This window comes from Patagioenas fasciata, chromosome 3, assembly GCF_037038585.1.
Source record: "Patagioenas fasciata isolate bPatFas1 chromosome 3, bPatFas1.hap1, whole genome shotgun sequence".
NCBI lineage: Eukaryota > Metazoa > Chordata > Aves > Columbiformes > Columbidae > Patagioenas > Patagioenas fasciata.
Window position 1 is genome coordinate 74,239,440 of NC_092522.1, and position 27,354 is coordinate 74,266,793.

Consider the following 27,354-nt stretch of genomic DNA (forward strand, 5'->3'; position numbering starts at 1 on the left):
CTAAAAAAGCCAAGAGCATGCTGGCTCGTATCAGAAAGAGTGTGGCCAGCAGGACTAGGGAAGTGATTGTGCCACTGTACTTGGCACTGGTGAGGCTGCACCTCGAATCCTGTGTTCAGTTTTGGGCCCCTCACTACAGGAGAGACATTGAGATACTGGAGATAGTTCAGAGAAGGACAACAAAGCTGGTGAGGGGCCTGGAGCACAAGTCTGATGAGGAGCGGCTGAGGGAACTGGAGCTGTTTAGTCTGGAGAAAGGAGGCTGAGGGGAGACCTTACTGCTGTCTACAACTACCTGAAAGGAGGTTGTAGCATGGAGGATGTTGGTCTCTTCTCCCGAGTAGGAAGAGATAGGACGAGAGGAAATGGACTCAAGTTGCACAAGGGGAGATTTAGATTGGATATTAGGAAGAATTTCTTCACTGAAAGGATTATCAGGCATTGGAACAGGCTGCCCAGGGAAGTGGTGGAGTCACTGTCTCTGAAGGTGTTTAAAAGACACGTAGACAGGGTGCTTAGAGACATGGTTTAGTGCTAGGACATGGCAGTGCCAGGTTAATGCTTGGACTTGGTGATCTTAAAGGTCTTTTCCAACCTAAATGATTCTATGAAAACGACTCTCCTTCCCATCAGCCTGTTAATCTTGCTACGCACTTCTGCTTTTCTCCTCTGCACAGACCAGCAATGTGAGAGCATTCAAAAGAACCAGGAATTGGAAAGCTAACATGGCCTGGAGCTACCGGTGGTGCTCTGTTCCAGCACAAGGCCCAGGTCTATTCTCACCTACAGTAGCTTACATTAGAGCAACTTCACTGAAATCAATTACTTTCTATCAGTCTAAGTCCACATCTAGTTTGAAGAAAATCCAGCCTTAAGCACTGTGAAAGAATTACACTTGATGGTGACTAAATTGCATCAGCTCTGGCCGTTCCTATTTGAGCTGCAGGTGTATCACAGCCAGACTGAATGAAATCTACTCCTTGTTTTAATCTGGGTGGGAACTGAGTCTGTTATAACCACAACCAACAGGAATGGTTCTTTCTGCTCCATTAACACCACCACATCTATGGCTCCCCTTTTCTTCGTCTTGACATGGACTGCTTTGCTTCAGGAGCAAAGCCATTTCCTGGGCCACTGCACACAACCCTACACAATGCAGGACAAGATAAAATCACTGCTGTAAGGAAAAACTGTGTTTTCCTTGGTCTCCCACGGAGCCACTTTCTGATTCCCAAAAAGATGCCCCTGAGGTTTCGTTGCAGAATGGATGACTCTGACTGGCTGCCTAATAAAAATAAAAGCCTGGGTTTTAATGTGAAATTAGTTTCGATTTCTTGACAATCTGACCCCTTCAATGTCACTTTGATTAGCTGCACGCATCACTTGCCCCTTTTGAAAAGCCTTGGCCAGTGTGACTGAGCAGTAAAGCACCTTCTGCATCAAGACAGCTCCCGCTCAGGCTGCCCTTTATTGTTGGCCAGGAAAATTTCCCCCGAGGTACCTTCTGTGGACTAACAGCGGTGTGCATAGCTGTATGTTTTGAGAGCACTGCATACGTGGAACAGGAAAGTGGTCCCATGTCAAGGTCAATAAAAACACTGCCTCTTTTTGTCATTGAGGGGAAAACTAATAACTACAGGCAAATGAAGCCCTTCAGAGATGACAGGGAGCACTGGGAGGGAGCTGATTTATTTGGGCATGTAGGCGGTAGAGTAGCTAGAAGGAGAAACTCAAGCCCTCCCTCCCACATCTTCCCCCCAGGCAATCCTCAGGGGCAATCAGATGTGCTCTGCTCGCTTCAAACGAGTTTGACATTACAGCCAAAACAATTTTTGCTTTCTTAGTGAACGCAAAGCAATCCATTTCAAGAGAAAAGAAGAAAACAAACACCTATGATGATCAGAAAAACCTACCCAAAACAGAAATCACTGTGTTACTGGAGTACTTATTTATGAGATAAATTTTTGTAATAAAAAAGTCACACATCCCTTTCAAATAGAGGGCTGTAATTTTAGCAAAGAAAAGGAGGAGGTTAGCATTTCTAAGGTCTATAAAGCTATGAAATCAAGCTGAAATACTTCTGCTATAACTCTGCAAGTCACTGAAGAGGACAAACTAATTCAGTTAAGTGGTAATTCATCAGTTTCCTAATGTGACAGGTGGCATTTGCCACACAAATTTCACTTTGTCCTTTAAGGGAACATACCACCCCATGCTCCTCCTTTTGCTACATAACCTTCAAGATCCTGCCTCACTGACAATACTGGTGGCACGACGGCACGGAAGATCTGTGCTGGTAGCTCTGCAAAAAAAGGATGCTGATTCCCATAATAAACTTCTGTCAGCATCAAATACTCTTTCTTATTTTTTTTTCTTTTCAGAATTGATTTTTATAAGCAGTGGAGGTTAACCCTGAATTTCACCTTTCACATGAGCATGTGTTTTCTTGCGTTTTCAAAGACAAATGATTTCATGTGCATGAACGGACAGTCACAGGCCAGCTCACTTGAAAAAGCTCACCCCCATATATATGTACTAGGGTATCAGGACTGTCTAATAAATCCACCCACTTGATCTTCATTATGGCATTTGTGGGTACAGGTCCACACATGATTCATGAGTAGAGAAAACCTCACCAATGCCAGAGTGTAACAAGCCCACTGAAAAAGAGAGTCAGAGAGCCCAAGGTCAGCTCTTGAGGGCTGGTGAGCAAGCGAGCCGTAACTCCACCGTCACATTTAACATATTTATCAGCTCGATGCGCTCCAGCAGCAGCTGTTGATGAGTTCAATTTCGGCTCAAGTCACTAAATAACTTAAATCTTTAATACTGAAATCCACTATAAATGAGATTTTAAAAACTTGAGTAAGCTTATATTTAAGGGCATCTAAAAAGCTCTTAGAGCACTGCTGTCCGAGCACCAACTTCTTCTTGCCAGCACTGGCTGCTCTGCAGGAATTTCTTGCAGCATGTTGGTATCCTGAGCACAGGGGAGACATGCAGCTTTGGAAAAGACTCTTACAAAAGCCTTTTTAAAGCATGAAATGCATTGGTTCATTTTCTTAGTAAATAGGCCCACTGTTTCTAGGAACACTTTTCATATTTTGAAATAAAAGGATTTCCTGGGATAACAGGCTCACACCAGCAGTTCTTGTGCTCCTGGGACTGTCCCAGCTCCCAGAAGCAGCAAAAGCATCCTGGGAAGTGCTGTGCTCACACTCCCATTTTTGTCTAAATCTGTGCCATCTTATTTGCAAGCATCTGACGCAGTATGAGCCCGCTTACCTATGGTTCCCTGTATAATCTGTAGAAAGCAATGGTTGTTTCTTCAGGGCAATTCAGTCCCTTGGAGATGTGCATTGTGCTGGAGGAGTGACTCTGGCCCAGTGGGCAGGAAGGCTAAGGGGCTGCTCTCCTCCTTAGGGTGTTCTCTCAGGGGCCTCCCATTAAATGGGCTAAATCCGAGCCCTGGAGGCTGCCTTCAGCCTAGAAATGCACTTTTCACCTCTTTTGCAAGTAAATGGGAGTTTTCCCACTTGATGTAAGAGACAAGTTTGCATCACGGCATTTCTATTACTCATGTGAAACATATAGTATATGTTGTGAACAGGAACATTAAAAAGATGCTTGATACTTAAGGTGATGGATTAACCATGCAAACAGTGTTTTCCACCAGCACGTGTACATTTACTGTCTTATATGCTTCATTCATTGCCCACTAGCTGTTGTACAGTGAAAAAAAAAATACAAATGGGAACCCAGCTGCCTTTCATTATAGCATTGCATTCACTACTGTCCAAGTTACTCCTTCTGGGACTCTCAGGGATCATGAACATAAATGGTTCTGTACATAAATGGTTCTGTAACATCTTTAGATAAGGCACAAAATATTTAATTTAGGATTTCACTAAGGTGGGACCTGTGATGGAAAGAATTGGTATTATTTGTTTTATGAAGGGGCCTGGTGCTTGAGCTGAGCTCTCAGTCCTTCTTTGCTTGAGACAAGTTTATATTAATTTTCTTTTGCAATTAACTTTCAAGAAAACCAGGCTTTATAGGCCTTTGGCTAGTGGTCTGCATGCTACCCAGCTTTGCATACTCCAGTGCCACTATATATAAAACATTTCGTCTGTGCTGAAGCTTAAGCCCAACAACAGACCAAATGAATGTTTTTATTTTTTAATGAATGAAACCATGATTGTAAAATTGTCCAGAGGGTGCGGAGAAATCATGGGAAAAACAGGAAGAAAGTATAAAAAAGACATAGTCCCTTAGTTCTCGTAAGCTATAGGACTGAGGAGATCTCTCTTCCTATCAAAAAAAAAAAAGCCTCATGAAAAATCCAGATAACATTTGAAAATTAAAAAATATAAACCAACGGGAATGACAGAGGCAGCTGCTGGAAGGGCTTACTGTGCTGGATAGAGATTAGAGGATTTATTTCTACTTCAACAACAGTACAATTAAAAGTCAGAAGATAAGTGGTAAATATAACACCCTTGCTATAAATATTCTAAAAAAGAAAAACTCCAAACATGTCAAAAGCACAATGTTTAAGAAGTTGTTCATTAAATGCCCTGTGGCTCAACGGCACTTTTTATTTATTCATTCTTCCAAGCTTTTTTAAAACCTTGACATGAATTTAGAATGATTTATTAGCGCATTGACTAAAGGTGTTTGTTGCAGAACATCGTACTTCCATGTATCTGCTAACAAAGCAATTTTCAAATATATTTTGGAGGGAATAGAAGAAAAAAAAATAGAAAATACCACCCTATATGGTATAGAGCCACTGAAAACTTGGAACATCTTCTTATATCCAATGCCAACACGATTTTAATAAAGCTGTAGAGACAAAAGCCCAAAAGCCCCTAGACCCACACCTAACAATTTTCCCTCCCCTAAAAAAGTGTCCCCACCTGCTTCTGCTGCCCTGGCCAGCGCATGGTGCCCCGGGGGTGCTCCCGGAGCCAGCGGTACTCACTTGTGCGAGGGGACACCGTTGGCGACAACACCTTCGTAGTGGCTGATGCCCTTCTGCTGGGTGACGCTGATCTGGCCGCCCAGCTCATCCGCGATGACGCCCGCATGTATTGCTGACTTGCACAGCAGCGAGGTCTGAAAGGCAGAACCCATCAGAAGCCAAAGTTCAGAGAATCAGTCTGACAAACTGCTAATGCTTTCAACTTCCCAGCCACTGGTATATAAGTGTTACGGCTCATAAATTCCAGCAAAGGCTCAAGAGGAATAATGGTGGGGGTGGGGAGGGAAGAAAGAACAGTAGTCCCTGAAAAAATACATCCACTTCTGAAAGTCACCTTTTCATTTTTTTCTCTTTTATTTTTTTTTTTCCCAAAAGAAAAAGCAAATAATCTGCTTCTGAGAAGATGCTGTAAGGTTTGAACCTATTAAGTATAGTGTCACTCCTTGGGAAAACAAAGTCAAAGGCAAGGCAACTCTTCTTTGCAAAGTGAAAATTATAATTACTTGATGGACTTGCCTGAAGGCAAATCAATCTATTACTGCACTTTAGGATTTGAGTCATGATGTACTTACGCAATTTAGCTATATGGTGACTGGCTGCCACTGGGTTTTAAGTATAGCCCATTTGCCAGTGTCTCTGGTGGGATAATCCACATAAAGGAAGAACACAGGCAGGACAACTTGTGTGCCAACTAGGTGGCAATAACGTACTCCTGGGCTAGGAGAGAGCAGAGAAGGGACAGCGGACCCAGCAGCTGCTGACAGAGATGGGTCCCGGTCACAGAGGCCAGCGGCCTGGCTTGGGCTACCCTACTGGACAAGCTGGGCTCTCCCCTCCCAGGAGGGCTGGGAGAGGTGGGGACACAAAGGCAGCAGAGCTCCAGGGTAGCCCTGCAGGTCTTTCCCATCAGAAAAGCTGAGTGCTCCTTAATGGTGGAGGGAAAATTTCTTTCAAAAATTCCTCTGTGCAGATAAGATCTGCATGAGGTCATGCCATGTGCTGCTTTTCTTTCCTAATCACCCGAAAGAAGGGCAAGAATAACTCTGGCTAACGTGGCATTTCTTTGTTTCTTCAGCTCTGCGCTTTCCAGGCTGGAGTGGTGAGCTCGAATAACTGGACGAACAGGTTAATCATGAACATTGACTTTTAGGAAACTCCATATTTGTGATAGGTTAGGATTTTACATCAGTGGCATGATTAAACATACTACCATGAGAGATGTAAAGATTTCAAAGGCATGACGGAAGGGGAGTCCAGAATGAGAGGCACAGAAAGGGCAGAGCTCTGTGTGATGTGAACTGTGGATAAATGCAACCACTCAGGCAAATTCTTTGCTTTAAAGAATGAGCTATTAAAACAACCCAAGAGGTTGGTAGTTATCAGTGGGATGTGATTAAGCAGTGTATAATGCTTATTTCATCTCAGAGCAGATTGCTGGGATACTGCAGGCGTAATCTTAAATAAAACCCTCCTGGCTACTGAAAAATATATTTTTTTCCTACAAGAGAGAACTTTAGAAAAGGCACACACGTGGACTACGAACAAGTAAAAGCTGAAGTTGTAGGAATATTTAGTACATCAGTGAGTACTGCCTCAAGAGGGACAAACCCTATGCTGGATTTTGTCAGAAACCGCAAATCAGCAGGTGTATTTGACAAGTCAGTGGACTTTGCTCTCACACAACTGATACATCTGTTTGAAAAGTGTCTCTGGGTGCTTATATACTGATAACATACTCATATACTGATAATAAAAGGTATATCTAACACAGCTGGGAAGAATTACTGACAAAAGTCATGCAGCAAAAGTTGAAACCATGTTGTGCTGTGCTTCTCTGTTCTGTCTTTGTAAATGTCCCCTCGTTGCCTTATGTACTTACATCTCTGTATCCATCTCCGATGTTCCCAGAAATGTCACCTGCTATGTCCCTGCACCCAGCAGGACAGTATCTGCTGTAGTGAGAGAAAAGAGGCTTGTTTAAAATATGAACTGTAGTGCTGACACACAGAAACAAACCCGCACAAAATAAACACTCTCAAACCAATAAGCATTTTAGCAGTAAGTTCTGGCTGATGATCTGTTAGTGAGTGGAGAAGGTAAATAAATGGGCCCTTGAGTTCATGAGTGGACTGCACATGGCAGCACACAAAGAACTAGAAAAGCAGTTTTGCAAGAGCATTTCTGTTTAATTCTCTCGTTCTGGAAATGCTATCACATGAGTTTTCAGCACAGCCCAGGTAAGAAGCCTACATGCACATCCAGTCAGCAGGCAGAAGAACACAATTTATTACCATTTCAAATCCTATCACAAAGTTCAAGGAACCAAGAAATTATAGCTTGTCCTCAGATAATCTTGTATCAGCTAGGATGTGATCTGCTCTCAGGAGAAGCACTGGAATTTGAGGCTACTTTGAATTTCAAAATGGAAACTCTTTTTGCATGCACCATGTATATGTATGCCCTAATGAGAATTGCTGAGAGCTCTGTAATTCTGTTCTCTCATTTTTCTGTGCTGCAGACTTCCATTCTGTGCTACTGCTTCTCACAACTGGGTCTTGGACAATTACAGCATCGGAGCTCAAAATAATTCACTTATCCAGAAAACCAAGACTGTACCTGCCTTATCTGACATTTTCTAACAACTGGACCAGACGACAGACACAGCAAAGCCAGCCAGAGCACAGAGAGCTGGAAACCTTCTTTACCTGTATTCAGCCTCTGTGTAGTGGTTTGCTCGTTCCAAGCATGTGATTAGATCTGTGAAAAATTCACAAATGTCAATCCCCATTTCAAGATGTAGAAATATAGACAAAATTTTTGCCTAGATATGAAATTACATGTACAGACCTCTGCGTACAGTACTTAAACAACTTTAATAGATGGAAAGCAACAGCTATGGTTTTCCTTCATTCTTTTCATCTCTCTCTTCTACTCTTCTTATGTCATACACCTTCAACAAAGTTGCACAGACTCCCAGAATATTAAATGTAGGAATCAAATCTTAATCTCTCCTATCCCTTCATCCTCTCACTGGGTGGTAGACGCTGGAGCCTGGAATACAGTGGAGCTTCAAGGAGAAAATACTAATTTTCTTTCACTGGGCCTGTATTGCAATTTGTCTAGGTAAGATTTCCACAGCTATCATATCTGGTTACAAGTGCTTCTTGCACACATGCTATTAAAAATATCATGATTCATGCTAATCTGGAAATATTTAGGACCAAACATTTGGACAAAAGTCTATGTGTGTAGAGAAGATCATTAGACAGAGGGAACTATGCCACTAATCATTTAGTATTTTTGGATTTCACCTTACCTGGGTGATCACTACTGGCATAGGACAACAGAAAGCCTCGTCCTGACACATGGGATCCACTCTCAAAGTGAATAGTCGCTTCATTGCTCTCCAGAATGATTTCTTTGGGGACGGGCATCACATTGCCACAGTATGGACCTACAGACAGAACAAAGAAGTTTTCAAAAGTTTAAATGACATAATTAGGTTGGAATATTCTCATGATTAGCAAAGAGTTTCATAACACTCATTCTCCTTCAGTACCAATGCAAATGTTGACAAAAGGGTTTTGGCTTCAGTCCTTTATGGGTATGAGCTCCTGACAAGGAGTGGCCAGGATCCAATTGTTTCTCCATGGCAGCAATTCCAGTATCCAGGTCTCTCATCACATAAACCTTAAGAGAATGATTAATGCCCTTGGGCCTTTGAAGTACAGCGTGCTTACAACCAGCAGTAACTCATTAGAGAAAAGAACAGAACATTCAAAGGCAACCCAAGGGATCTACACAGGGTCCCCTAGATAAACTCTCCAGACGTGTACAGCTCATGCTGCTGTAGCGCAGCAGCCATTCAGGACAGGTAAAATCACAAACAGGGTACCTGGTTTTCAAGGACCCATGTGCCACAAGCCAAATTGTACTACAAGGCAGTATCATTTTACTCAGAAAATGTTCTGATTTATTTTTCTTTTAAAAACATCATCGGACCATTGAAGTATACAGTTCAAGTGTCTAGTTTCAAACAAAAAAGAGAGGGAAAGAAAGGGGAAAATGAAGGGGCTAGGACAGAGAGACGAGAGATTTGTGCTTACATTGAATTAGATAAGGGTTTTATAGCTACCAATAGCAGTATTTTGGAAGAGTCTTTGGGACACTCATCTCTCGTGACAGCAGGCATGCCCGGGACTCTTAATAATTACATTTGTTTCTTCAGAAGTCAGTTCCTGACGGGAGCTTTCTTTTGAGATGGCTATAGTTTTTGCTCTTGTCTTCTGTCACCAGACCTGGGTGCAAACACTGGTCTCTGGCTGCCCTCAGGAACAGATGACAAAGAAAATTCCAAAGCAGCTTGGGTACACTTTTGCAAGTTTATGAGGATGATTACAATATAAACTGCATTTTGTAAAATGGTGGGGGGATTTTTATCCCTAAGAGAAAAAACCAAACAAGACCCTTTACAAGCCCTCATCCCATCTGTTCTGGTCAATGACAGCTTTTGAATCCCAAAGCAAGTCCTTGGGATGGAAAAGGATCACTTTAATTTTTCCTTGATAACCTCATTTTACAGGTAGTGGCTACTTTAGAGTAACTTAGAACTGACTCCTGAGATACAAGAAATTACAATCACAGCACAAATTTGATGAGTGTTACGCTTCCTAATGGGCTCCTAAGAGCCTCTTCATTTTGCTTGATGCTCTTGGGGGTGGGTCTTTCCCAAATAATTCATCGGCCATATAGTAACTGTAATACCAGCCTATTTGTAAGCCAAATGGAGCCAATAACAGCCACTTGTCAGCAGAATGGGACAAACCAGACGAACTCTTGTCTTTTGGCTTATAAAAATCATACGGCAAAGCCAGGCAGGCAGAGAAACAAGCAAAGAGTGTGACATTTCCCTGGAGTACTCGTGTTGAAAATGACTCACAACTTAGTCAGAGAAAACAGTGTCTATAAAAAGGGTTAAACAAATTGCTTAGGAAATGAACTTATCAAAAAGACAGCATCTGACACTGTGTCATACCAGACAACTGCACGAGTGATTTATTTGAGAAGGTCTTTTGTGTCAGATTGCTGTGGGAGAAGTAAAGTGCTTTGATTTTTCTTTTTCTTTTTTTTTTAAAAAAAGAGAGAGAAAGGGGAAGACAACAGGCAGCCATCACATTTCTTCAAAATGAAACACCTGAGAAAGCTTTAGTCCTTTTCTTCTCTCAAGGATTGTCTCTATGTATTTTCTCACAAGCGCTCCTTGGCTTTCTCCCTTGCAGCAATTGGCAGTGACCTATCTGCTCTGTAGGTATAATTTAGATGGCTGATTCACTCAACCACACACTGGCTGGATCAGGGCTATGTGTCTCCATCGGTAGCAAGTCTACATATATTCCAGGTAATTACACAAACAAATCACATATGTCATAAGCAAAAACAATAAAATAAAAAAGTCTAGACACATAGAGTTGTATAATCCAAATGAGAGCCAAAATTCAGAAACAATCAGCCTAAGAAATCAGTATGCAATGCCTTAGGACAAGTTTCTACTTTTAAGTAACAAATCCAAGAAGGGTAACCAGGCTAGTGTTGTCTTCTGACAACAGCAGTTCTGGTGGACCAAGAAACTCCCATAGGTAGCTCAAAACTAAGGGGGCCTAGGAAACACTATCCACTGAAAGAATATTTTCCAAAAGTCTACCAGTTTTCTACATAGATTTTGGGGAAAAAAAAAAAAAGAAAAAAAGAAGAAACATTTATTAATACTACAAAACATTCATGTCATTCATGTGTTCCTTTGTTGCAAACTGAGAAAGTATTTCCAAATATTTCAACACAGTTCTTCTCAATAATTCAGGTAATATTCTATCAACACTACACTGCCAGGTCTTCAGATTGTCCTGAGATCTAGCAGAGTTTCTGTGCTATCAAATACAGAAATGAGCACTGAGAGGTACAGTTTAGAAAATAAGTTTAAGTGTTATCTCACCTCTCTATTGCTGTTCTTAGAGAAACCCATCAGACACCAGTTTAGCTGAGAGGTTCTTTACCCCCTGTAAGAACTACAGATGTGTGCAGCCTGTTTTTAGGAAGAGGTGTTATTCCGCTCTTTTCAGTGCTTACTATGTTTCGAATGACCAATGTAAGCACCTTTCTGATCAGATTTACTTAATACTGTTTTATGTTTAGCAGCACTGCTCTCCATTATGCCAAGTTTTTGCTGAGTGGCCTTTTTAACTTCAGATTCTGGTTTTCCCCCTAATCAATTTATTCTACACTGACAATCTTCTGAGAAATTCCTCAGGGGGACAACTGGTAATGCTTAGAAAATTAAACTGATTCGGGGTCAAGACAATTCTTCGGGTTCAGTTTTGACTGATTGGAGAATATTATATTTTCATCTATTTTCTAATTTTCTTTAGAAAAATGTCTTTGGCTTTAATGACTTTCCTATGCACTTCTGCACAGCAGTCCTCCATTTACTTCCCTATTGTTAAGCCAGAAGTGAAAGGGTGGTCTCCCAGTCCCCCTGCATTTCAGCTTGTGGTGGGCCTGAATTAGATGCACTTTATATACACAGTAACACCCAGCAGATTTGCTATCCATTGACTTAACTATTACCTTGAATATGTATATTGTGAGATTTTATAAACATTAGAAGATTAAAACCAAACAGCATCTACAGACATTAGACTTCATCTGAAAACTATATTTACTAGTCAGTATTTTCCACTTGCAATCAAAGTGACAAAAATACTATGTTATTACCTACTTTTAAGACTCATACGTGCTCCCTGTTTTCTATGTGTTCCACTTAGGACTTCTTGATTTCCCCAGACTGCCCATATGTTCTGTACAACCAGAGTGGAGAGATGATGGAGAAAACCTTGGTTTGTACCTGGTATGAAAACGAGAAACTTGTCTATAGGGCCCTGTTAACTATTACTGCAGCATTTGGACTTGGCTCTGGATAAATACTTAATTCCTAAACTTAGGACTAAGCCAAAAGTTTAAGATCCTTTTTGAGAACTGCCAGATCACATTATCAGTTTTTCATCTTCTAATGTTAGTTGTGAGGTGGGTTGTTTTGCATATTCAGCTTGAAAAATAAGTAGTGAATGCTGATCTGGCTCCCTGTTTCCTGTTCAAGTGACTCAGCTGGAGCTCTGCTAGGGTAAGTAGGCGGGATTGTTTGGTTTGTTTACTAAGAACAAAGAAAATAGTTTGATTTGATAAACAGATGTGTTACATGTCATGAAACTGAGTAGGTGTTCTCCATGTTTCAGTATTCCTACATCTAGATGCCTGGGCCTTTTCTTCTTTCAGTGTCTCATTAACGAGTTGGCCCAACTGTGGTTGCGCCTGTTCACTCCAAATTCTTAAATATATATGTATCTTCAAAATTCTGCTGGAGAGCTGTTATGGGCCTAGGAATTTTGAATGTATCTAATTTAGCATTCTCTATAATTAAACTAAAATGTAATGCCTTTGGTCCAAAACTCCTGCTCTGTTGGTATGATTTAAGTGGCTTAAATGAAATACTTTTATTTTGGAATCCCCGTCTTCAAGCACTATTAACATCCTGCAAGATACATGGTACATTGTCTCCTGGATATCCTTTGGCTGGTTCATCAGGAGACGGAAGAGATTATTTTACAAGTTGTTTATTTTTTAAATGTTAGCAATAGTCTGCAGCTTTTGTCTTTTTTCATAATGTCATTTTGTAAATCTTATGATCTTTATAGCATTGTCTGGTTTTATGAAGTCTAGTTTACTTCTATTGTCAACCAGACTCTGGCATATTTCCGGAGATTCCTTTGTTGAATTACGTTCCTTTATTTTTTTCTACTTCCTTTAAGAAGCGCTGTGCCTAGAGGACTCTTCTCTCACACCAGCTGGCGATGCCTACATGCCATTTGTTTCTGTAGCTCTTAACACTTTCTGCCTCTTCCGTAAGACTTTTTCTTCCTTTTAAAAGTAATTCTGTCCCTCTTTAGCTAGTGCACGTCCGGTTCATTCCGCTTGTTATGCTTTCAGATTCATCAAATTCATTTGAAATCTGGAGCTTGACATCTGCAGAGGTCTTTAAGAAACTCAATTTAGATATCAGCTTGTAATGTCCCCTCTTCGATGGGGATTCTTCTCCCTTTTCTTTAACCTTAGTCTAGGAGAGTAAGGCAGGGCTAGGGAGTGATGTGTAGCAATGATCTCATAGATCTCCAAGATTATAATTTCCTGGGGAGTTTGTTTGGGGAAGACAACATTTTAAATTGTGATCCTTATATTCAGTAGCCTTTTCTCACATAAAGCAATTTAGAAGTAACAGTAGCTGAGGAAGGACAGGGAATGTGATGAACATGGATTAAGCTTGCTTCGCTTCAGAGCTAAAAACTCAGCCAGAGCACAAGTCTTTCATAAAACCAGCAAGGATCTGTTACATGAAAACATCTGTATTCTTGAAATTCGTTTCCATCCCATGTTCACACAAATGTTTAACTTTCATAAGCAGTAACTCTTCCTGTCCCCCTACCAAGGAGGAAAGGAGAGGTCACCTCTCTTTGTTCCAACCCTGTCACACACACTCAGGGATAACCACTGTCACCCTGCAAAGATGCTCCAGGAGACAAAAAATGTTGCTCCATGCCCTTCTTTCATAGAATCATAGAATGTCCTGAGGGAACCCACAAGCATCATCGAGCCCAACTCCTGTCCCTGCATAGGACAACCCCAAAATTCATGCCATGTGTCTGAGAGCGTTGTCCAATCTCTTCTTGAACACTGTCAGGCTTGGGGCCATGACCACCTCTCTAGGAACCCTGTTCCAGTGCTCCCCCACTCTCTGGGTGAAGAACCTTTTCCTAATGTCCAATCTAAACCTCCTCTGGCATATCTTCCTGCCTTTCCCTTGGGTTCTGTCTTTGGTTGCTAAAGAGAAGAGTTTGGTGCCTGTCCTTCCTTCTCCCCTTGTGAGGAAGCTCTAGACCGCCATGAGGTCTCCTCTTAGTCTCCTCTTCTCCAGGCTGAACAAACCAAGTGACTTTAGCTGCTCCTCATACGGCTTCCTCTCCAAACCCCTCACCAAAACCTTCTTTGCAAGATGTGGGGGAATTTAATACTCAGTAGATATGAGCTGACAGGGTAGTCACATTTGTCAGTCAGGATGAGATAGCCCAGTTATTCAAGATCTAACCCTGTGCAACACAGGATGACCTCAGACTGCGTGGTAAACATTTCTCATTTTAAGAAAAATAAATATAACTTTCAGTTAGCATTTCCAAATGGTTGCCAAAGACAATGATAATGGAAATAAAAGACATCTAAGCAGAACCATGCTGGAGGAGTAATTACAATTTTAAAAGCAAGGGTCTGGGCCACCTGTGCCAGCTGTAGGTCTGTCTGCTTGACCTCAGGTGAGATCCCCCACTTCTAACCTGGCTGTGGTTTTAACCAAACCCAAAGACAAAAGCACAGCTACAGTTAGGAATACTTAGTAAAGACCCGGAGCTGTTAAAAAAAACAAACAAACAAACCCAAAAAACAAAACCCAGAAAAACACACAATGGACTTCATGCAGCTAAGAGGAAAAAATAATTAATTTGATAAAAGAAAAGCAGACATTCTTTGTTGTATAAATCTTTCCAAAGCTGAAACCTCAGAATACTGCAAGCACTCAGGCGAAACCCAACTATTAGGAGAGTTCTGACTGTTGAGAAACTGCTCGACTTGATCTTCAGTGAGAACTTGTCTGGGCATTTCCCTGGATTTCTTGAAATACCAGAAACAATACTGTAATAGCAAGTTTCCTTTGAGGGGCAAAAAAGAAATGCAGACACACCCTTTATTCAAGCAAGACATTTATATACAGTACATAATAAGGAAAGACTGGTTCAATGAATCCCCTCAAGTCATAATGACAGGTAGGAGGCGTCTGAAGGTGCTTGGTTCTCCTGCACACTCCCGTGCACACTCACTCTCAGCAGCCATGAGACACTCGCCCATGAGTAAATGCTCCATTTGTCTAACAACCCTTAGTGACTGGAGAAAAAAAAGCATTTTCAGTAATTTCTCTATCTATTTCATGCTAGTTACTGGCTGTAAATTATGCAAGAACAAGTTAACTGCACTAACTCTTCAAATTATTACTAGTCACTCAGCAGATCTGACATCCACCCCAGAGGAACACATCAGCCTCCTACTGACTGCAAGTGAATGGAGAAATAAGTAGACACTTATCTCTTCTTCGATCTATCTCTCCAGTCAAGACTGATTATCATCTCACAAAATTAAGGGAAAAAAAAATACTAAGCCATTAGCTGGGGAAAGAAGGGGGGAAAAAAAGTAAGAAAAAAGGTCAAAAGAGGTACAGAAATCTGATAGAGACATGAAAAGAAGCTGACTAAAAGCAGCTCCTGTCAAACTTTTAAAACATTTATGCTACACCTTAATAAGCAGTGCATGTTGTGTTCATGAGAACTACAGGGACCACATGGTTAATCTTGTTTTCACATATCCCTTTAACTAATTAAAAAATCAGAAGCTCTAATTCAGAGCTTAGTATTTTTAATATGCTCAGATAATGCAATTAACTTGAGAAGAAATGCATTTAAGTAACAGTTGCACCTTGTCTACACCACGACAATGTGCTTCATATTATTTTTTCTTCTAGATTCCTTTAGTGTGAACACAACAAACCCGTATTTTCATCCAGGGCAAAGCTATGGCTTGGAAACAGAACATGACCGTATATTTATTTCTCCTAGAGACAACACGTGCAAAGCTGTGCTAATATTTAAAGGTTTGCCAGACAAAGGTGACTCAGTTTCACCAAAACTGGTGTTAGACTTACCTTTGCTGACTGATGATTAATATTTTCACATTTAAGTCTGGATGCAAAGCTAACAGTTTGAATAAAAAAAGTCTTGCTGCAACTTCTTTCCTCTGGTGAACACTGAAGAAAATGGTCTGCAGAGTAATAACCCAGAGATACAGTGTTCCTGTGCTTTATGCCTCTGGTTTTAAAGCTTCATTAAGATTATTTAATGATGAACTTTTGATTGCACTATTGGAGAAACCTACTAAATGCAATGGCTGCCTTCATAGGTCCAAAGTTGAGATGTATCAAAGGTGATAAGAACTGTGGTGTCATGTTTGTGTTCCAGGTAATCTGGGAGGCTTCAGTAAATCGGCATATGCAACAACACTACACACCTTTCTGTGAAGGAATTAGATACATAGCACTCTTCTACCAGCCTACAAAATTTGAAGAGTGCTCTGAACTTAAATAAAACTTATATACAAGTGGTCTCATCTGTAGTCGTTGACTTACAAAACTGAAGACATCAGTGTTATGGCTAACATAAATCAATTAATCTGTTCATTTGTATATATTAATAACAGTGTGCCCTTACTGCATGGAACATAAATACCTCAAACAAGAATTGAGTTACTCCTGCCTGCACTGCATGAATCCCAGTAGAAGGTTATAACAATGAAGGAATCAATTAAATGTAAAGACAACACATGGGAGAAATCTGAAAGGAAAACAATACTTTGTCATCTGAAGACTCTTTTATACTAATTTTATATTTATGCACATAATCTAGTGTTTTGCTTCTGACCAATTTTCTAAGCTTCAGGTACAGTTCTCAATAGATGTTTGTATGTATACCAACATTCACTCGGTTGTTTTCTGTAGAGTTGAAGAGATCAATATGATATTTAAAACATATTTCCCTTTGTACCTTATTGTCTTGTAATTGCAAACCTCTGAAAAAGCAGAGGCTGCTCAGCTAATTTGAAACATGAGTAATATTCACACTGCCAACTTCCATACTTTCTAGGGTTTCCTTTTTAAACCCAAGTTAAATACAGAAAACATGCAGAGATTAATTTTTAATTGCTCAGATTATTTCAGTTCCTGTAAAACCTTTTCAACTCTCCATCATCCTATGAAAGAATTTCAATGACAAAGGTCAGCGTCTTCTTGGCCAAAGGGAAGATGTTGACTCGTCTGTAGATGTTCATGGAGAAGGGAAGGTTGTGAAGAGGAGATCTGGGCTCAGAAACAGCTACCAGAAAGGAAACTTAATAGACTGAACGGACTTAACAGTGCTCACGCACAGAGCTTCTTTTGCTTACATAAATGCCTATTAAAACCCAGAGCTATGGCAAAATTATTGAATCAACTGAGTTAGAGAAGCTCTACTCTCATCTATAATACAAGTGATATTGTGAATTTATGCATAAAACACTGTTTCCACGCTATTTTTCTGCATGGATTTACCTGAATATAGAGCAAAGACTCTGTAGATATGCTAGTGGGAAAGTCTACAGCGAGCTACAGACCACAAAACCTATTACAGATGGTATGTATGCCTAAGCTATAAAACTTGTTTAATCAGATATAAGCAAAATGTGCTAATTGTGCAGTTCGTTGCTGAGAATGCAAATCATAGTCCATATGCATCAGGCATTACCAATCAGGCCTGAAAATGGGTGTGGGAATACTTTAAAGAAATTCATCACATGAATTTGATTGCATAACACACAGGTATTCTGTATTTACAGGCTTAATAAGTGCAGGATGGGACTATGTGAAGATGTCCTCAAGCTGATGTGTAAGGAGTTGGAATTTCAATCAACATCCAAGCTTCATTTTTCTATTCAGAAAACAATATATCGATTTCTCCTTCCTTCCTAGAAAAGCATTTGATTAGAAATACCAAGATAGCATCAATAAAAATTATTCAAAGGTATGATAATGCAATATTCGACACCTATCTCTTAACTGCCAAGTACAGACAGACTGCTTCAGGTGAACCCAAGTCATTACTTACAGTTCTGAAATGAGGTAAACAACATAAAAAAATCCCAGCACACACACACACAGAAACGTTCCTTATGCCTCAAATCAAGCTCTACGCGAGGCTTAGATATCAACATGTCACTGGCCACTCTTGGTGAAGGCTGTTTTAAAATGTAATACCTCCCTCATGAGAACAATAATTACCTTTACCTTCATTTGTGAGCAAGGCTTTAATACCTCACTTGATCTTATCTTACCAGATGAGTGATAGGCCTATCATGCTCATGAATGAAAGGTAATAATCACTCCTTACTACTAAGATATGAGTCCTCATCTTATGAGAACCACACACTTCACTAAGTCAAGCAATGAGCTAGGTAGTCTAGAAAACCTGCAGAAGCTTTGTGAAGCTTATCTCTTCATCATCCTTTTCCATTTAATCAATTCTGGCTGTTAAATCTAGTACAGCATGTTCAGCCTCAGCTGACTGAAGGGCTGCAGCCCACTCCCAGCAGGCAAAATTTTATGAACTGTTGATTCTGGAGTTCATTCCAGCATTGTGGAACTCCTTGAAGCCCTGAATTTAAATCGGACATCTGAAAAAGGGTGCGCTGACTTGAAAATCAGTGTGACTTTTCTAGAAAGAGCAGATGAAAAGTTTCAGCAACAACTGGATGGGAGAACTGATTCAAGGAAGGCCTCAGGTTCTCCCTGTGGAGGATCCTGTTGTCGTTATGATTGTCTTAAGTTCACAGCTATAGAATATTACTCACTTATCTTCCTGTGCAATTCTCTTGCGGGAGTGCAGACTGGCTGCATGCATTTAATATCTGCATGTATTAAAACCTGTACATTAGCAAAAGGTATCAGTGGCTAACAGCTAGTAATAATAAAGGTTATCTTTGAGGCCTGAACTGCCTAGGAAATAGAGACATGCAGGATAGTTGACTCCAATTTCTCATCTTGTTTCTGTCTGGTTACTGAGCCAGCTCTTCCCCTACCCTGAGAAGGGTACAGGGCTGACAGAGGTCTCTGCAGGTGCTGTAGCAAAGCTGTGACAGCACAGCTCCGCAGGTCTGAGGGCAGAGCCCTGGGGGTGGGTGGATGTGCCAAAGTTGGACACAAGCTTCCATGGCCCCTCTGCAGCATGGCAGCACCCCCAGTCCGGGCAGCACAACGCACGGTGTGAGGGGCAACAGCCTCCCATGCCAACAACGACACACTTGGGTTTGAAAAGGAGGAGGAAAGGACAAGGGCTGACATTTCTCGCATTTTGCCAACCTGGGTTTTACTCACACTTCTGCTAACTCATGCATCGATCGCTGCCTTATGTTTTACATACCATGCAACGTTGAAGAGCTCTGGATGGTAAGGTAGCTGGATTCGCATTTCTGTGATTCGATATCCAGGTCTCCAATTTTTAAGATCAGGCGTTTTCCTGGAGGCACTTGGATTTTCTTTTCACATAAAGTGTAGTTTGGGTACGTCCCAGGATAGTTCTTGGATGCCAGGGTCCCGCTGTCTTGATACATCACCGTGTGCCCACATCCATCCCCTACAGCAGGAGAAGAAATAAGGAAGAGAAACGAAATGTATTCCTCAATTAAAAATGTGTAAGAAAATATTGGCCACATAATCATGTCTCACGTGTGCTTCTATCTTTTAAAAAAGTATTTTGTCATACTCCACCTCGGTTATGCTGTTGTTGGAACATAGGTAACTAACGTAAATACAGTCATATTTCTCTTGTGAAGCGGTATAAAGGAGGGCTGGAAAAAGTGATGAACTAGTATGTATTTGACAGTCCTGTACAAACAGCTTCTCTGCCTTTCTGTTTTACAGCCAAACCCCATTGAAACCCTGATGATGCAATTCCACATGTAATAGGTAGGATTCTTCCTTAAATAGTTTTCTCCCAATTATCATTCCACATTTTATTTCCATAGAAAGAATCGCCAGAGAGAGGGTAACTGAATCACGATACATGAAAGCACAGACATGATTTAACTACATCCTATCATGGACCTGACTCAATTTCCTGTTGGTTTTCTTGCACCACTTGCATAATACAAAAAGAACAGGGGACAAGGCAAAGACCCAAGAGGGGCTTCAAAAGTGGGATGTGCATCTCCAATGACTGGCAGGCTACTTCATGGTAGCGTGCCTGGAGATTGAGTGCTGCTGCCTCCTTGCTCAAGGAGCAGGGATAGGTGCCCGCAAAGTGTTTTTTCCTCTGTGGAGTCTCTCCTTGGTGGACAAGCATCTGAGGAGCAGCTGCAGCAGAACGTGTGACAACAGGAAAAGGCACATGGAAATACATGGGGGGATGTGGGGACTGACATGGAAAACAGGAAGCATCCATGGAGGGGAAGGAAGGAGGTATCAGATAAGAGACCTTGACTACCAAAGGAAGTAATTTTTAGTGAACTATTTTAAAGTATACTAGTAAATTAAAATTTACATATTAAAGTTTAAGCCATTTCATTCTGATGAGTTTTCCAAATACTAGAAACTATTGCAATAGTGGATTTAGTGCTATATATACATGCATTTGAGGGGCAGTCCTCAGTTTTAGGCCAGTTATGGCATAGGCACTCATATAGGAGTATTGTATACTGTTACCTGTTATCACTGCAAAATTGAAACTAGTCCTAGAAGTATTAAAAAATAAAGAATCCCGTGGAGCTGAGAATTCACAATATTCACCTTAACTACCCAGAATTTTACTTTTGGGGATATTTTGGTTAAACTGGTTTGGTCTGTTCAGTTTAACTGCTTTCTGAATCTCCTTCCATGACCACTAAGAGGAAAGAAAGTAAGATTTGATAAGATTATTTAAAGGTGAACAACTAGAAATGAAGTGTTGATGACAAAATGTGCCATACTGGGGGTTGGGAGGAAAGTAGCATGCTGTGCAAAGGTTATCTCCAAGCTATCAAATTTTGACTTGCTACTATATAATTACATTGCCATTTCATCCAACTCAACCACTTTTTCACAAGAAACAGCATTTATTTTCAAGCTTTATCATTATTACTAGCTTTGTTTTCTTCTATTAAATTTTATCACAGGTTCATGCTTGGAAAGGAGGTGAATAGGAAACATGGATCCAAAATCATATCACCATAAAACATATTAAATATAGCTTTTCAGGTCTCCTTGTCCACATGCTTTAAAAAACATCTGTTGTTCAAGTTTGTTGTCTAAGCTCTATCGATTTCAGAATGCACAGGAATGTACTCAAGATGAAAGGCAAACTAGCCTCTTGAGTAAACCATCTTCTTAATGGAAACTTTCTGCAGCAGGAATAAAAATATAAGGAGCAATAGAGTAGAGGAGCTATTGACTTTCTGAATGCAGAGAGTGGTCCAGGGAGGTCCAGCAGTGTAAAACCAGATCATTTCCAGCAGGACACAGGACAGCCTTGCTGCCTGCATAGCCGACTGCTGCGTAGTAAAAAAGAACTGCCCATGGCTTTTAATTTAAGCTGCATGTTTCTAGCTGTAAGCATTTACTTCAGCTGGGCTTCTGAAAATAAAGTAACTACAATCTGGAGCCTGGTTTGCAACTTATTCTTACTGGGAAAGAGAACGGAAAACAAAGACAAAAATTATACAACTACAACAAAATGTCATGGGGGTGAACTACTTAAAATGAGAAGTCTAATGTTCAGATAGTCTTCCCCTTGCTGGGCTATGTTCTGGCTTGTGTCGCCTCGGTATGATCCCAAGGATCCTTTGTGGTACAAAACTCTCCTCAAAAAGCTGTAAAGACATTGGTATCATGGTAAGACCCTGACAACCATTGAGGTCACAAAGCATTCTATTTCTGCAGAAAGTGTACAGGCAAAACTGTGCACCAGAGACCTCAGCCAGCCGTCTTCCTCTGTCGAGGTTATACAAGGTCTCGTTCCTAGGGAAACTCTTTTTTAAAGCTGCCTTTGAGTCAGCATTGAAATGTATTAGCATCAGAACATCTTCTGAGCTAAGAAACCATAAATGCTATTTTCTGACTTTTCACTGCAGGAGCATGGTCATTCAAACACTGCAACTGAGGAGAGGGAAGCGCAGCATCATCCTGCACCTATAACGTTCCTTGCTGCTTCTGTTCTGCCTGCCTGCCTTGAAGACAAAGGTCATGACAAAAGCTTGTTCACCACAGGAACCAAAGCAATGTCCAGAAAGTTAGACCAAGTCCTAGTAACCATTGCTTATTACAGAGAAGCCCGACTGCAGCTCTAAGTTTTGAGATTCTTAGCAAGATTACCAGAGCAAAGAAAAATCTTACATTGAAATCTGCTGGAAAATGCACCCTAGGGAAGGAGTCTGAAGGCACAGAGGAAAGGTAGAATGAAACTCAGGATCTGATAACTCAAAGAGAGATTTAATGACTACATGCAGTAAAAAACTTATATTTATATTATACCGTGACTGTATTTCAAGGGCTCAGAAATGGAGGCAAGTGGTAAGGAATTCAAAATATATCCCTATTCGCATTTTGAAATTTAAAAAGGTGAACAATACTACCATTAGTTTTGTTGTTGGCATTATTTTCCATGTGAAATTTTGATTTCCAGTCAAAACATATCAGACAAACCTCAAATACATTGAGCTTAAAACACGACTGCTTTGCCTTATGAAAACAATGGTTTAAATACCTGATGTCACACTCTTTCCTATAGGCACAACTCCTCTGTCTGGGAATACATGTATTCAACCAGTCAAGTTCAATGCAGAACTTCTGGCTAACACTAAATTTTCACTTAGCATTACTTCTGAGAACTGCTTTCCATCATCCTGTTTGGCAAGAAACTGGCAGCCTTGCCTCTGACATCCAGGTTTCATCACTTCTCACTGGACAGGAGCAAAGCAAAATATTTGAACACAAGGTATTCAGCAGCCAGAAAGTCTAAACACACTTAGATTTAATAAAATCTCTCCTCTGCACAAGGAGTTACTAAAAGCACATCAAACATGATTTGTAAACCAAGTCCCACAGGCATTTGAATCAAGATCAAGATCGTGGTCTTTGGATTGCAGGTGCCCGCCCTTTGGTCTACGCTCAGCCTGTACCAAAGATCACATAGTGCTGGAATTAAGCCTGTTTACCACAGATAAAAATAGTCTCCTGTGGCAGACGATGGAAATAACTCCTCAAGAAGTGAGAACCACCACAGGCACCTTCCACCGCAGCAGCAGGCATACTGCTCACACCTTGCCCTCTCTCACATGTTGCTTGCCAGGAGCTGCCTGTGCGTGTGAAACCAAACCTGGGACCCCTCTGGAGGACACCAGTGCCTGGCCCTGTGGAGAGGGCAAAAGGAGGTACCAGGTGGCTGGTGGGTACCACACCACTTCAGTTCCTCAGTCACCATGCACGATGGATGTGTGTGGGACAAGGTGAAGGAATATCTCCAGGCAGCTGCACCTGACCACGGCTGCTGGCTCATGGCAAGAAGGGCCCCCTCCTGCCCAGGAAGGATGTAGATGATGAAACTGATGCCCACAAACAAGCTCCTGCCCCACACTGTGAGCTGCACTGGACACAGCCCCTGACGGATGCTGTGGCTTTAGCAAAACAGCGGTGTTCCCAGACATGGCAGAGCTAGAGATCTGTCAAAATGATGCTGGCTCCTTGAGGTACCCTCCTGACACCTAAAATCACCTGGCTGTGCTGACTCTCTCCTCTCATCTCTTCCCAAGCCCTGTGCTCAAGCCAAGCCCTGGCCTCTTACTCCTGTGCTCCCTGGTCTTTTCCACCCCTTGCTCACACACATGACTGGATGTGCACAGAGCCTTCATCCAAGCACTCAGTATACCACCCTCCCAGTTAGGGAAGAAGCTACCGTTTTTCAAACAACTGCTATAAAAAGTTTCCACATGCTGCACCTTTCGCTTTTTATACCGCCAACTACAAAAACAGTCATATAGCATGATATCAAAGCTTGTTTTCAAAAGTATTGCTACAATATCCTGGCAGCAGACAGCTGCCTTTTTCATCCTTCTGATTCACCTCAGTAAGCAATTAATAACAGACTTGGACTTGCTCCAGTGCTAAATACCTGTTGTTCTTAGGTGTGCTCACATACACAACCAGCAGCTCCCTGTCCTCTTCCACCCTGCTGCACAAGCCCTGCTGGGCACCAGCATTTCTCTCTTGGCCTCTATGGTTACAGACTCACACTATATGCTGCCAATCCCTTCCCACCAGGACAAGAACTCCAAAGTAGCCTTATTTCCCTCTCTGCCTCCTCTCTCCCAGTTTGACATCCTTTTGGACACCCACCTTCATGGTGATGCTTGGGACAAGCCCTGCATGGAGGTCAGGTCACAGAGGCAGCAGGAGGCTGCAGACCTGTCCTTTTTCCTTCCCTCTCCTCCTTCCCTTGAGAGGAAAGAGCAGAAAACTGTTTGCATACCTAAATTCTGGATTCAGACAAAGCTCATCATTTTCTGAAGAGCCACATTTGCAAATAGACACAGCCAAAGTGAAGAAAATGCCATCGAGTTGAGGGTAGGGCTTTGTGAGCTCTGATGAGAATCCCCATGAGGAGAAATGAGATTTGTCTTGTCTTGCACGTTGCTCTCTCTGAAGTAATGACTTTAGCTTATTGAAAGTCACAATAATAGCTGAGACAAAACAGAGTTCTGCACTCGTGTTTGAAAGAAAATTCGAGTTATGCATAAGAACAGATAAGTAAAAAAGAAACCAACTCTTTCCAGTCAAACCTGTGCCCTCCTGCTCCTGTGGGATAGGAGAAAAGACCAGGGGAAGACAAGTTTTTTTGCCAGATGCCATCCAAACCCACTGGTATGGTCTGCCAACACTTTAGGTTTTTATAAAGCTACTCTGGCTTCCATCACTAACAGAATCATGCTGCAAACATGAATGGGTTTGTACCTTCACTGCATCCTGATGTGATGGAGTAAAATCCAGAGTTAAGCACTTCATCTCTAACCTCTCTGGTGCCAAACCTGGGTCAAGAGCATCAGCTGTTTACTGTGCCATTATAATGGAAGAGAGAGACCACCATGTGTCTGGGACCTAAATCCACTACTTCTCCAGAGAACGATGAAGATGTCAGATGCTTGTGCTTTTCCTGGTAGTGGCTTCAAGCAGGTGATGAGAACAAAGGGCAACATCACAGGCCTGAAGCATTGCTGGGCAGGTGAGTACCCCCAGTCTTCCTTCCTGGCAGTACTGGGACTCAGAGCCACAGGCATCACAGGGGAACCCAGAAGGTGACCATTCATTTGGGAGTTTCACAAACCACCAGTTTCAGGGTAGATATCGTTTACACCAGCTGAGCAGCTGGCTGAGACGTGTCTAAAAAGTATATAAATCCACAGCAGTTTCTTTTCAGAAGTCCAGCTTTACATTCTTCACAATATTTTGTGGACACAACAAAAACTATTTTCGAATAATTAAAGAAACCAGTGAAAATTAAGGCAAGTCTATAATCATCTGAAAAAAAAAAAATGACTGCAATCTTCCATGGCCCTTTGATTAGTATTAATGTATTTTCAAGGGAAGAAGCCCCCTGCTTTGCAGTATGCCCTACTGCAAAAGGAAAAAAAAAAAAAGTTTGCACACATTTTATTTGAATTGCATTTTAATTTGTTTGACTTCATGAGGTTCTCAGGAAACATATTAACCCTGCACTACAACAGTTCCTCGGGACAACCATTTCACTGCCCAAGCTAACCAAGCAGTGGCTGGAAGGCTGAGAGTAGGAAGGGAAGGTAGAGCAGCAGAAGAAACAAAAGAACATTGTGGAGCATTTATTTCATTGCCCAAATTATTTACTTGCTAACTTCAAAGGGATGCAAAAGGAGGAGGAGGTCAAAAAAACCACAGCATGCTTTTCCCTCCTCTTCACACACATTATTTACTGTAATGTCTCTCTTAAAGTAGGAACAAAAAAGCAGCAAATGATCTCCAGTTGGTTCCACGGCAGTTTCATAAATCACAAGTTCCCACCACTCGCCCAGCTGCAATCACCCTCCAGCCACCCAGGCTGCGGCTGGGGGTTGTCCTCCCATGCAGCCAGCCACAGAAGAGATTATCTGCCTCAAACATATAAGTTATTTTGGCAAGCAGTTGGATCACCATAATCAAGTATAGAAAAAAAATCCCTGACAACCATTCTAAGTGCCTTATCTAGCAAAGTAGCTTACAATTGTACTGCTGTTTTTCAAAGTTAAAGAGTTTTTTAGCAATTGCACACACAGCCATATGCCAGTGTCCAGGGAAATCTTTCCAGCTGTGCTGACTTGCCTGGCAATGACTTTGCTGTATTGATACAAACAGCCTGGGCAGCCTTTACTACCCCAGAAACCTCTCATGTTTGCAGAAGTCTGCAAAGACAAAAATCTGGTGAGATCTGAGATTTTATTTATTTAGCTCCTAAAATGTCAAAAGAAAGCAGAAATCTCCTTATAAGCAACTCTTTCCATCAACAGGAAGCCATGTACCACTGAAGAGGGAACATTACACTCAGCATTCAGGTTTGAAACCTTAACAAACAGTAGAGTAGTAAGTCTTACTTAAACTTAAACAAATATGAACTCACACACTAAGACTTTTCCAGTTTCACTGTATCCATAAAGGCTCAATTATTTTTGCTGCTTAATCAAATAACCTTCTGGGAAGTAAGCATCTCATCTGCTTATATATCTTAGAGACTTGTGTCAGAATGAAGCCTAACACTATCTGGCTACATTTATATGAGGCCTCAGTGACAAGAAAATTCAGATTACCATGGAAATCACTGTGCCAAAAGGAGAAAATGGCAGCTACAGCCTGGTAGTCCCTTTCCTATGAATTATTTAAGGAACAAGGTTTACACAAAAGTGTAAATAGCATCATATAGTTTTCTTGCTTTGCTTCTATTAAATATGCAAATAGTAGCAAACTAGGTTTGCCTTTGCTTTTTAGGATCACTATCTGGCTCCATCACAATCTGTGAAAGACAGGCAGTACTGGAATACATGTCAAAAATAAGCATGTTCTAGTCACTGCTTCCAGGACTTAGGCAGTATACCAAAATGTAGTCCTCCAGAGAAGTGAGTTTCAGCACTGGAATTTGCTTTTCAGCACTCTAAATACAGCACTCTTGAGCTTGTGGGTGTGAGAAAACTTCATTGCCTTTTTAACTGCTGCAACAAAAGAGATTCGTAAATTTTAATTTATTTATTTGTTCCCTGCATAGCTGCATTCAATATTCGTCAATCAATGCTTTTCTTTTATGGATGTGGCATATTGCTGTAATTGATCACCTCAACATTTTATTAGCAGGAGTGTTTTTGGAAACAGAAACAAGAACAGAGCTACACATTTATGGAAATTTCAGAGTAATCTTAAGCGAAGGGTCCCCTTTTTGCAAAAGGAAAGTTGAGTTTTTATTTTCTAACAAGTACCAGCCCACTTGAAGATACATATCCACATGACACCCTTCAAGGGCGGATGTGATGAGAAGGCACCGAGAAGTTCACTGCCCAAGCACTTAGAACTGCACGCCCAGAAGGAACCTCGAAGGACTGTAAATAAATGGGAAGAAGGTTTG

At 41.3% G+C, this 27,354-nt stretch overlaps 1 protein-coding gene across 2 annotated transcripts in view; it reads right to left on the bottom strand.

The window, feature by feature from the left end:
* Window positions 1–27,354, bottom strand: part of DCBLD1 (discoidin, CUB and LCCL domain containing 1) — a 49,626-nt gene that overhangs the window by 13,962 nt on the left and 8,310 nt on the right. For both annotated transcript variants that reach the window (XM_065835170.2, XM_071806606.1), the window contains exons 2-6: window positions 19,132–19,344; window positions 8,301–8,438; window positions 7,690–7,741; window positions 6,864–6,936; window positions 4,985–5,118 (exon numbers count right to left, since the gene is read on the bottom strand). In XM_065835170.2, the coding sequence (XP_065691242.2) occupies window positions 4,985–5,118; window positions 6,864–6,936; window positions 7,690–7,741; window positions 8,301–8,438; window positions 19,132–19,344 (610 nt within the window). The remainder of the gene's footprint in view (window positions 1–4,984; window positions 5,119–6,863; window positions 6,937–7,689; window positions 7,742–8,300; window positions 8,439–19,131; window positions 19,345–27,354) is intronic.